Source organism: Eptesicus fuscus, chromosome 7 (assembly GCF_027574615.1).
Source record: "Eptesicus fuscus isolate TK198812 chromosome 7, DD_ASM_mEF_20220401, whole genome shotgun sequence".
NCBI lineage: Eukaryota > Metazoa > Chordata > Mammalia > Chiroptera > Vespertilionidae > Eptesicus > Eptesicus fuscus.
The window spans coordinates 66,137,061-66,149,916 of record NC_072479.1 but is presented as its reverse complement, the minus strand read 5'-3'; the positions used below and the strand labels follow the sequence as shown (position 1 = coordinate 66,149,916).

At 40.5% G+C, this 12,856-nt stretch overlaps 1 protein-coding gene across 2 annotated transcripts in view; it reads left to right on the top strand.

Moving 5' to 3' along the window:
- PDZRN4 (PDZ domain containing ring finger 4) overlaps nt 1-12,856 on the top strand; it is a 350,110-nt gene that overhangs the window by 324,051 nt on the left and 13,203 nt on the right. For both annotated transcript variants that reach the window (XM_008140563.3, XM_008140562.3), the window contains 2 exons: nt 3,424-3,522; nt 6,906-6,968. In XM_008140563.3, the coding sequence (XP_008138785.2) occupies nt 3,424-3,522; nt 6,906-6,968 (162 nt within the window). The remainder of the gene's footprint in view (nt 1-3,423; nt 3,523-6,905; nt 6,969-12,856) is intronic.

Genomic DNA, 12,856 nt, shown 5'->3' with positions numbered 1-12,856 from the left:
AAGGTAGGAGCGTTGTTAGGGAAAGCATCCTCTATTACCAGAGGTTGTTTCTTCAGAAATCAGAGTCTGGGTGCACTGTGAAGGGAATGCTAAATGCAACCCGTGCCCGAGCATTCCTTTCAGAGACGCAGGCTTGACGAAGCCACCCTGGCCTCCTGCACACAGCATGCTCTACAGGTAGCTGCGTGTGAGTTATTTTGTCGTAGAATTAAAGGAACTTTGATTCTAAAGCATATGCTTCTGGGTACTAATATGAAATGTGTGGTCTGAGGCATTCTCAACCAGAGAGAGAAATGCAGGTCCACGCTTGGGCCTGGTGTACAGTGGTGGTTTGTGGCATCCAGGGAATCTCACTTGAGTTTCCTTCAGAGCCTGAAATCGCGACACCAAAAAGTTCGTCGTTTGAATTAAAGCTTGGCATTTGCAGTCTTTATTAGTATGTATTGACCCCTGGATGGCCCACATTTTAAGTGATTTTAATGATGATCCCTTTAAGAATATGGATTTATCAATTATATTTATGACTCAGGAGCTAGCTTTGAGAGAATGGAAGATCATACCAAACCTCAGGTATTTTTAGCAGAAAGGTCATTACAGTGGCACACCTGAAATACCACTGGCTACCTAGACAGGCAGTCCTTAAGAACTTCAGGGAGATCAAAGGAAATCTGAGGGTGCTGAGTATTTATAAAAGGGAGATATTGAAAACAAAGGTACTGTAGGGAACATTGAGACCTGTTTCACCCATTCGCTTAGGTCCAATATGATGACAATACTGAAAAGTTATTTTGACCTCAGGATCTTAGTCTTTTTTCCCCGGTGATTCTTGGATAAATGCTTTTATTTGTGGTAAAGGGGGTAGATTCTGCCTTTTAATTTTTTAAAATATTTTTATTATTGATTTCAGAGAGGACGGGAGAGGGAGAAATAGATAGAAACATCAATCATGACAGAGAATCATTGATCGGCTGCCTCTTGCATGCCCCACACTGGGGATCGAGCCCACAACCCAGGCATGTGTCCTGACCTGGGAATCAAACCTTGACCTCCTGGTTCGTAGGTCGACGCTCAACCACTGAGCAACACCAGCTGGGCAGCCCTTTTTATTTTAATGCACTGGTTCCATTTTATTGCACAGTATTTTGATATGCATCTTCTAAACAGTTATCAAGCCAGGGTGCACCACGGAGCAAGTAGAGAGCACACTCAGGAAAGGAACGCTCCCTTGGGAAACATCTGCCCACTGGGAGGGACTTTGTCCTGTGCTGTGGGCAGGACATTAAAAGTCAATGGATTTGAGCTTTGACGAAGGCTCTTCATTTGCTTGAATTTAAAGGCCCCAATCCCGGTTCTTTATGGGTGTTTAGATTTCCTTGTAGGCCTCTTAGGAACCACAAGCTTCTTTACTCCTCAACTGTGCACTTCGCTGCTGTAATTGGAGCTCTTTTGTTGCGGTAATTCCCTCCTAATGTCCCAGTTTTAGTCAAGTAGTCTTTCCCTCTGGAGGCATTAATTATTGCCAGTTGTGAAAATATCCTTGCTTGGTATTACTTTTTCTTCTGGTGCCAAATCATATCACTTTTTCCCCCCAATTCTTCCTTTAGGTGAAAAGATTTTTCATCTATTTTCTTTACTGTTCAGCATACACCATGCCCTTTTTAATCATTATAATGTAATTTAGAGTATATTTGCCCACCAGTTAGAAAGTCAACATTCATTGTTTTATGTATTTCACCAATTTGAAGGGCATGTCTCAAGATAGGAGATTGCAATTTTATTTGATTTCATATTAGCTGTGAAATTATTGGTCACTGGAGCTTATGATAGTTTACCCTTGCTAAGGATTTACCTGTGGTTTATAGCATGTCATTAAAATAAATGATTATTATTCAAAGACAAAGCCTTCACTGAAATGCAAAATTGAAAGGGAGGATACTTCAAATGTAATGCAGAATATACTGGGAAGTATCCTCTTGTTTAAAATAAAGTGAATTTTTCTTTATTTAGTCCTGGTAATTATTTCAGATTATAGACAGTTAGATGGATTATTTATTAATATCAATCTTTGAAATATTTTCACACACACACACACACTCACACACACACACACACACAATCAGCCTTCAATTAAGAGGCAATACTGCCCTCGCGGGTGTGGCTCAGTTGGTTGGGTAGGGGGAGTGCAGGAAGCAGCCAATCGATGTTTTGCTCTCACATGGATGTTTCTCCTTCTCTCTCCCTCTTCCTTTTTCTCTCTCTAAAAATCAATAAAAAATATTTTTTAAAAAGAGGAAAGATGACTTAATTATTGTTTCACAGAAAGTTGCAAGCATTTAGGACAGATTTTGAAATAGAAGCAATCACCCTTCAACCAGTGTCCGCCCTCGGTGCATCCCCGCGGTAGACCATGGAGAAGGAGCAGTAAGCAAGACCGGCACGTTTGCAGCTCCCACAGAGCCCGAGTTCTAGAAACGTAATCCAGACATCAGTTTCCATTAAATGTACTTTGTTCTTTCTCATCTGGTGATTTGCTAAAGGGCCTTATATTCTCCATCCAACAGGAACAGGTGCTCCAGGATGAGAGTTCCAATTTGTGTTTTAGTCCTTGGAATTATGCAATTTATCCTAAAGTCATCTGCTGCTGAGAGTAGTACAAGTCTATTTCATGATATAAAACTGAAATACACTGAAATTTATTATTATTTTGCTGAACATAAATCAGGAAATAGATTCAATATATATTACCTAAAGACTGACTTTTTAAGCCTCTTAGCCATGTGTTTCAGTCAATGTGTTTCCTTGTTCATTTACTGCTGCATTTTGAATCATTGCCTCTGCCCACATGACTGTTGATGGGTCTCTCCCTTCAGTCTGGATGAACCCATTTCATCTCAAGGGCGAGAGCTTCTACCAAATAATAGAAACCTTGACCTGAGCCACACAAAATACTTGCTTATTATCTTATTGGATAGAACTCAAAAGAATTAATGTAGAATCTAATATAGTCTTTTTTTATTTGAACTGTATTTTATTAAAATATAAATAAAGAAACAGTGAATCTCAATATTTCAATGAACATTTTGCCACCTGCTTGGACATTCTCAAATATGTTATTGATTCCATCATATGGATGTATGCACATTTATTTATACTTCATTGTGTGATTTCTAAGGAGTTTTAAGCTTATGATTTCATGCAAAAATTGCACATTTCCAACTATACGATGACATTGGAAGCATTGGCTTGAATATGCAGAAATGAACGTTGAAGGTCTATTTTGATGATTTTGGTAACAACTTAATTTCAAAAGTTAGGCAATCATTATGAAAACATCCCAGGGAAACTCAGAGTATCCGTGAGTTCTCCGTTCTGCTGTGGGATTCCTCTCTGAGATAAATGTCACTGTGCATGCGTTTTTCTCAGGAGGTCGAGTTGTGTCGTGTTAGCAGTCAAGAGAAGCTGGGCCTGACAGTCTGTTACCGCACGGATGATGAAGAAGACACCGGCATTTATGTCAGTGAGGTAAGAAAGGCCACGCAGCGAGGTCGGAGGAGGGAGACGGTGAGGAATGGAGTAAAGTGGCTCACCATGAGAAAATCCTTGGGAGGCTTGAATGTGAGGAATTGGCCATGTTCCAACACTTGTCACTTTCAATTAGGAAAGTAAATGATGTTGCCCAAGTAATGTAATTATTATCAGCTTGTTTAATGTGGATCTTTCACCACAGAATCCCAGTAAGGGAAAAAAGCAAAAATAGTAACATTGTCCAAATTTGAATAAATGCCCATAAGTATGCAGGAAGTCAAGCAAAGTTTTTGATCAGCAAACATTTGTCCTTCCATTCCACTGTGTCTTCTATCAGTGCTGCTAACAATAGCATTGACTAATTGTTCTAAATCTAATATTCACAACAATCACATATTTTACTCTGCTGACAGCATTAATAAATTTGAATATTCAAGGCATGCATCTATTAGTTTGTTTTATGCAACCCCATAATTACTATTTAAAAAATGAGGTACTTGAATGTGAAACACCCTTCATGTTAATTACTTTGAAAAATTGTGAAGCAAAATTTATTATTATAGGTGATTTTTTTTAACTCCCAAAAGAATCATTTTATGAGAAGCGGTAAGGTATGATTTATTAAATTATATATACTTAAGATTAAAAATTACCTCTTTATGTAAATATATGTATATATGCATATGTACATGTATATATTATCTAAATCCTCCATATGTGCATGTATAAATAAATGTACATGTATGCATATGTATGTGTGTGTGTATAAATGCAGAAGGTAGACAGACTAGATACTAATTGCTATTCCAAGTTTTCTTGACCATGATCTTGAAAACATTACCTGACTTACTGAGCTTCAGCTTCTTCAGCTAGAAACTTAGTACAACAATGCTTATCTCATTGTTTCTATAGAGATGTTTAGAAAATGTAAAAGATAATATAATTAATGCACTTAGAAAACTATACAGTTCTATAAATGTGTAAATGTTACTCTTTATCACTTTACCAAAGAATTTACTGACTGGCCAGAGAAAGACAAATATCACATGATCTCATTTATATGTGGAATCTAATGAGCAAAATAAACTGATAAAAAAAAAATAGACCCAAAGACATTGAAGCATGCAGCAGACTGATGAATCTCAGAGAGGCAGAGAGAGATTAACCAAAGAACTTATATGCATATATGCATAATCCCCGGACACAGACAATGGTGTGGTGAAGGCCTGGGGAGGGAGCAAAGAGGGGAAAGGAAAAGGATATCTGTAATACTTTCAACATTAAAGATAATTTTTAAAAAAAAAGAATTTACTGACTGGCTCTTACAATGGAAAAATCTCCAGCAAATATCTAGTTTATATACATCTTTTAAATGTACAGCTATGATAATCCCTGCAGTTATGGTGAGGAAGTATAAGGAAAACACCTGCAGGATTCTCTTTTGTAATATGTACAGAGGTACACATGTAGAAGTTTAATATTAGTTTAATAACAGTTCTGAAGACAAAGTTTTAGATTGTGAATGGCTTCTAAACAGGTTACCATTGATTAATTAACCCTCACTTCCTCCTAGTAAGTCTCTGTTTACTATTTAAATATGTCAGCTTTAGAACTTGACTTTCCAGGGGTAGTAAATAAGCCACAGGCACTGAACACACATATTGGAAGAAATGTTTTTCTTATACCTCTTGCGTGTAATTACAGTGTCTTTTTGGTTTTGATTGATCACTTAAGACTCATTTATTAGGTGACACCACCTAATAAACAAGTAATATCTAACATCTGGATCGGATGGATCAACCTCATGCAACACTTGAAATAGGTTCCTAAAACAACAACAATAATAACGAAAAATAACAACAAAACTTTGATGAAATAAGCTCAATAAATGGTTTGAAGTCATCATGTGAAATGTGATAGGTGGAATTACCCCTCGTAAATTGTAAGTCATCACTAAAGTTTGGCGTGTTAAAATATTGATAAACTCTTTATTGCGTGCTAAATATCTATTTATTCTAAAACATTTTAGTTAATATATTTCACCCTATATGTAGTGTCTAGTAATAATCTACATGGGTAGGACTTTTTAATTTTTAAGCAACATAGATTATAAATCTCTTTATAAATTAATGTGCTCACGAGACAGAAATCCTTTAAAAAGTATGGACTTACAGTATAGCTATCAGCTTTTCTAAGACAGCGAAGGCAGGATTTAAAAATCACCCTAGTAGAAAGTAAATTTTCTTGGTCTAGAGAATCCTAAGTATTAACATCAGCTAAAGACCATGTCTGACAGTTGGGGTACAGAAATGAGTGAATGGATATAAAAAAAGGAAGAACAGCTCAAGGAAAGAAGGCAGGAAGAAAGAGAGGGAGGGAAGGAAAAATGATCTTCAAATCAAGGGTTCTCTAGTCTTTTTAATTGTATTATTACTAATTCTAAAGCAGTTTATTTACATTTTTAGAATCAACTATTTTTTCCTATAATTTTTTATTGTTGACACTATCACAGATGTCCTCCATACCCCCCCCCCACTTTTACCCATGTCCACCCAGCCCCTACCCACCCTCCCTCAGGCCATCACCACACTGTTGTCTATGTCCATGGGCTATGTATGTATGTTTTTTGGCCAATCTCTTCACTTTGTATCCTCCAACCCCCTTTCCTCTAACCTCTGTCAGTCTGTTCCATATATCCATGCCTCTGTTTCTATTTTGTTCACCAGTTTATTTTGGTCATTAGATTCCAGATATGGTATTTATTTTTCTCTGACTGGCTTATTTCACTTAGCGTGATAATATCTAGGTCTATCCATGCTGTCGTAAAGGTCAGAGTACAATGAGATATCACCTCACACCTGTCAGAATGACTACCATCAATAAATCAACAACAAATGCTGGTGAGGTTTCAGAGAAAAGGGAATCTTCGTTTGCACTATTGGTGGGAATGCAGACTAGGGCATCCACTGTGGAAAACAGTATGAAGTTTCCTCAAAAAATTAAAAACAGAGCCGCCTTTGACCCAGCGATCCCACTTCTGGGAATATATCCTAAGAATCCTGAAACACCAATCAGAAATAATATATGCACCCCTATGGTCATAGCAGCATTCTTTACAATAGCCAAGATCTGGAAACAGCCCAAGTTCCCAGCATTAGAGGAGTTGATATAAAAGCTGGGATACATTTATTTACACCATGGAATACTATGTGGCTCTAGAATCAGTGATTTTTTCACAGAGAAAAATTTGAAATGCACTCTATAAAATCAATAGAGAATCGTGAATCAGGTTTGTAGAAATATTTTTTTTAAATCATAGTTTTAAGTTCTTGGGGGGAAATTTCAGATCAGGTTGAAGATGTATGTCCTCTCTGTTGCAGGTAGATCCAAATAGTATTGCTGCCAAAGATGGCCGGATTCGAGAAGGGGATCGTATTTTGCAAGTATGTGGTGTGGTTATTTCCTTCAGTTTCTTACAATTCTTTTAGTTTGTTTTGTGTTGGGTTGGGTTGTTTTGTTTTGTTTTGTTTTGTTTTTGGTATTTTTTCCATTGCTTTTTAGAGAGTAGCACCAGGGAGGGAGGGAGGGAAGGAGAAAGAGAGAGAAATATTGATGAGAGAGAGACACATGGACTGGTTGCCTCCCCTATGTGCCCAGCCAGGACCAGGGACAAACATGCAACCCAGGTATGACCGGGAATGGAGCCCAAGATCCTTTGGTGTGAGGGCCGATGTTCTAACCGCTGAGCACACCTGCCAGGGCAAGTGTCCAAAGTAAAATGTTAGAGAAAAGGATTTGATTTTGCTTTGGGTAGTAACATCTACAAAATAAAAAGGTATTATTGTTCCAGTGAAGATGGTGCCATTTATTAAGAATTATTAGCTGATAATTAGTGATGAGGGTGCCCTCTCTGAACTCATATAATTTAACTCCAACTTCCAGCTCCACACTTACTTGGGCACATTACTTACACTCTCGTAAGCCTGTTTCCTCATCTTAAAAAAATATAATGATAAAACATGGCTGCAAAGGTTAGATGTGATCATGCATGTGATATTCTTAGCACAGTGCTTGGTGAGGGATAAGCATTCATTGCTGTTATTACTAGCAGCAGCAACGGTTATTGCTACCTTTTCCAGAATAATTTAGGTGGCAAAACCCAATGTTCCATTACTATATGAAAGCCTAGAAGGCTAGAAGTTTTAACTATTTACTAATAAGTTGTTCAAGACAGGTGGAGGAAATATGCTTTCTTCTCCCCATGAAAACAGAAACATTACATTTCAGCTGAGTGAGAGAAGAGGTAAGCAGGTCACAGGGGGGCTGCAGAACTAGAGAAGTTCGGGGCCAAATCAGGGATAACCTCGAGAGCCAAAGTTCCTGTCCTTCCTGAGTCCTTTCCCAGGAAGAATGGCTCCAGAAAGCCACCCGGCTGCTCAGGCCCCTGAGAGTTGAGTTCCACTGCAAAACAAGAGGGAGGACGCGAAAGACAAACTGGGGACGCTACAAACTGTTGAAACGTTCTGCAGAACGTCTGGTCCTTAGGGCAGATCTATAGTTCCCATTTGTTCTTACTGCATACAGACCCCAGAGAATGGTTCTTTGAACTCAACACATTTGGATTCAACAAGGTGCCTAGGACAGGACTTCAAAAATAGACAAAATGCCATCCCAGCCTTTGGGGCGGACCCTGTGTCATTAGGAAGATGGCTGCATACACAGCTGATCACAAATACATGATCAAGGTGGCCCCGCCACTTCAGGCCGACACCAGAGGGTTATCCTGCCCAGCCGTCTGCTCTTCTTCTTTCCCGTCTTCAGGGTGATGCTCCCCGGTCACATCGCTTCTGCATAGTTTCCCTTCCTCTCGCTAGATGCCACAGAATTCCTTTTCCATCAAGGACCCTTTACTAAGGCTCCAATTTAAAAAGAATAAAAGTATGAATTAGTCAGGGTCCCACTAGTTTTGAGAAAACTTCCAGAATACATACATCATTTCTACTTCAGTGAGCTCCGTACGTGGTGGCCTGTAGTTAACAAACTGGACTGTGTCTGGCATTGACTGTATCAAGGGAGGGACAGGGAACCTGGAAACCAAGACTTAGTCTTGTTTAATCCCATATTTTTAATGTCTTCTCATGCACATGTGAGTAAGTGGAACAGACATATTCAGTGGAGAGAGTGATAGGATAGCTTTACTTGTGTGGCCTCAACAAGAACTAAGGGTACCATTTTAAGGTATCATCTAGATAATGAAAGCTTCAAAAATATTTTAATTGTTTTTATTTGGAAAGAATTTTAAATCTAGTTCACTTTGTTAACATCTCCAATTAAGTACACTAAAAAGGATGTAACCTTTTTTGACACTCAGGGTTGTGTTATGCCCAGCAATCATTACACAATGCTATAATAGAGTGAAATGCTCAATGGCTGAAAGGCCTGGAAGATTGTGTGCCCTATATGACATGACTCTAGTTGGCTACATTTTCTGATATGTCGGGTCTATATTTTGTCCTTGTTCTCTTGCTGTCTGCCACTGTCACTTCTTCCTTTCACATCTACATGCCACACCCAGTACCATCTGCACCCACATTGACTCCCTCCCTGGTTTTCAGGTAACCACTTTCCCAAAGGCTAGGTCCACGAATACAGCTTTTAAAATTATATCTGTGAGTTCTGTGGCTAAAGTTAGATAGGAATAAATACATGTGTTTCCACATATGTATACTGTATGTTTTGACACTTCTTTTTTCTTGGCTATATTATGGGCAGAAAATATATATCAATAATAATAAAAGCAAAATATGCTATAATATGCTAATTAGACCAGACAGCCAAACAACCTTCCGGATGTCATTCCAGACATCCTTCCCAGTGCCCTAGAGGCAGTTAGGGGCAATCAGGCAGGCAGGCAGGCAGGCAAGCAGAGGTGTTAGGGGCGATCAGGCAGGCAGACAGGTGAGCGGTTAGGAGCCGGCAGTCCCAGATTGCAAGAGGGTGCAGGCTGGGCTGAGGGACACCCTCACCCCAGTGCATGAAATTCATGCACCAGGCCTCATATATATATATATATATATATATCCTACCTAATAAAAGAGTAATATGCAAGTTAACCATCACTCCTCTACACCCACAAGCCATGCCCACAAGCCACACCCACCAGCCAATCAGTGTGAGTATGCAAATTAACCCCAACCAAGATGGCTGCCACCACAGAAAGCAGGAGGGAGCCTGCTTTAGAGGAAGCAATAGAGGAAGCCAAACTTTCCACACACCTTGGCGGGCCCAGGCCTCCACTCAAGAATACAAAGTTTCAATTATAGAAAATAAATCCCCAGAAAAATGGCGGCAGCCACTGAGCTGGAGAGAGCAGGCTAGGGTTGCCCCTGGCGACCAAGGAAGCCAAGCTTTTAACGGGCCCTGGCCGGCCCAGGCCTCCGCTTAAGGCTACAAAGTTTCAATTATAGAAGGTAAACAAATCCAAACAGAAATGGCAGCAGCCACGGAGCAAGCAGAAGGCTTGGCTTTGCTCCAGGCTACAAAGTTTCAATTGTAGAAGATAAATATATCCCAGATACCAGGGCCTCTGCTTGGGTCACCAGGGGCCGTGACCAGCCTGCAAACCACCACAGGCCCCTTGCCCAGGCTGCCCCACGCCCCAAGGGAACCCCGACCCTGATCCGGGACACCCTTCGGGCAAACCAGCTGGCCCCCACCCATGCACCAGGCCTCTATCCTATCTAATAAAAGAGTAATATGCAGATTGACCATCACTCCAACACACAAGATCAAGATAGCTTCCCCATGTGCTCAAAGATCCTGCCCCCATGTGGACACAAGATGGCCACCACAAGATGGCCAGCAGGAGAGGGCATTTGAAAGGGACCAGGCCTGCAAGGGAGGGCAGTTGGGGGCAATCAAGCCTGCAGGGGAGGGAAATTAGGGGTGACCAGGTCGGCAGAGGAGGGAAGTTGGGGGCAAACAAGCTGGCAGGGGAACAGTTAGACATCAATCAGGCTGACAGGGCAGTGGTTAGGGGGCGATCAGGCTGGCAGGCAAAAGTGGTTAGGGGCAATCAGGAAGGCAGGCAGGTGAGCAGTTGGGAGCTAGCAATCCTGGATTGTGAGATTATACATGGGCAGTGGGACATCCCTTGAGGGGTCCCAGATTGGAGAGGGTGGAGGCTGGGCTGAGGGACACCTCCACCCCTGTGCACAAATTCCGTGCACCGGGCCTCTAGTATATATATAATTGATTTCAGAGAAAGGAAGAGAGAGAGAGTTAGAAACATAAATGAGAGAGAAACATCGATTGGCTGCCTCCTGAATGCCCCCTACTCGGGATCAAGACTGAAACCTGGGCATGTGCCTTGACCTGGATTTGTACCGTGACCTCCTGTTTCATGGGAGGATGCTCAACCACTGAGCCACGCAAGCCAGGCAATATGGCATTGCTTAATGGAGTTGGTTCATGGAAGAAACAACAGCAGAATGGATACAGTGTTATTGTCTGGTTACTTTATATTCAGTGGAAATATGTCACACTTAATGAATAAATACATGTCACATTAAAAAGCCTTGAATTCAATTCTATCTGCACACACAGGAAACAAAGAGTCTTAAGGGTGATAATGAAATTATATTAAAGAAAACTGTGACAAAATTGTACCCATAGACAAATAGCTCCCACATGGCTGATGGGGAGATTACAGGATACCCTGTAATGAAGAATTAATGACTCCTTTCCCAGGGAGATGAGCGTGGGAGAAAGGGGGGATTTACTTCTTATCCTTCAAGTTTCCTGGCTGGCTTTTATTTAAATGAATCTCTTTAGAGCTATTGTGATTTTAATCTCCTGTTCATGAGGACCTAAGTAGAGTACCTCTGTGATCCTGCCCTCACTGGGTAGCTAAATTTTTCCAAATGACTTAAATCATGGCCCTCCCTGTTAGATGACCTCACCCAGTGACACCATCCACACACAGATACTTGCAGGAGGTTGATACAGGGTAGGGATTATGCAGCAGCAAAAGCATGAGCTGACTTCCTGAGAACATATTCTGGCTATCACCTATGTGTTTTCTCTCTGCAAGTGTTTGACAGTTCTATCTGCTGTGCTGTTGCCACGGGTTTGTGGTATCAGATGTGTCTTTGGGAATTAATATGGGGAAGTCCCCTCACAAAATTGCAGCAGCAAATAAAGACCAGGCATTTCTGAGCCAGAGGGGAAGGATTAAATGCCACCTGTGATCATCTTTCCAAAGGAGAGAGTGCTATATTTTCATTTTCTCCTTGGGATAATATGATTTAATATTCTGTATAAGCAGTCTAATTTCATGTCATCCAAAACAGTCGGTTGTATTCCTGAGGACTGCCTGGTGACAAAAACCAGCAAGTATTCAGACCAGTGGGACATAAGATTCCTAATAAGCCCTCTCTTTCTTTCTCTCCCCTACACACAGAGTGGTCTTCAGCATTTCTTCTTGCTCGTCTTATTTTATTTCCTTTGGGTAACTGTTTGCACCAATTTCTGTTTTACCCATCTCTACATTTCTATACTTCATTCACCTTCTTCCTCTACACCTTAAAATATGAACCCATTTGAAATGAATCATTTCTCTTCTGCCTAAGAGTCTTGTATTTTCAAATAAGAAATTCCCTAGGTCAGTGGTCGGCAAACTCATTAGTCAACAGAGCCAAATATCAAGAGTACAACGATTGAAATTTCTTTTGAGAGCCAATTTTTTTAAACTTAAACTTCTTCTAATGCCACTTCAAAATAGACTCGCCCATGCTGTGGTATTTTGTGGAAGAGCCACACTCAAGGGGCCAAAGAGCTGCATGTGGCTCGTGAGCCGCAGTTTGCCGACCACGGCCCTAGGAGGCTGGACGTCTACAATTTTAGTTGCCCAGCTGCCTCTGATATACTAAAATGGGAAAACTGAAAATTGGTATAGTCAAGCAAAAAATCTACATTAAACCATTTCTAGGATTTTAACATTTTACACACACACACACACACACGCACGCACGCACATGCACACACGATGCTCATGTGCACATACATATAAGAGATTGGGCCTAAAATGAGATCTTCCCTGATGTATCTTTGTAATTGCCACAAACCTCCTCTCTGCTCAGGCAATACTCATTTTGAAACTAATATTTGCATATGGCCATCCACAGAAAATGAGACAGATATATTATCTAGCAAAGTTGTTCTTCATTTATAACAGAAGTTATGAAGGCATGTTGCCTTCTCCTGGTTCCCTTTCCCTCTCTGTTTTAAAAAGGGAAGCCTCCCATTAAATTGCGGTGACATGCTACTCATC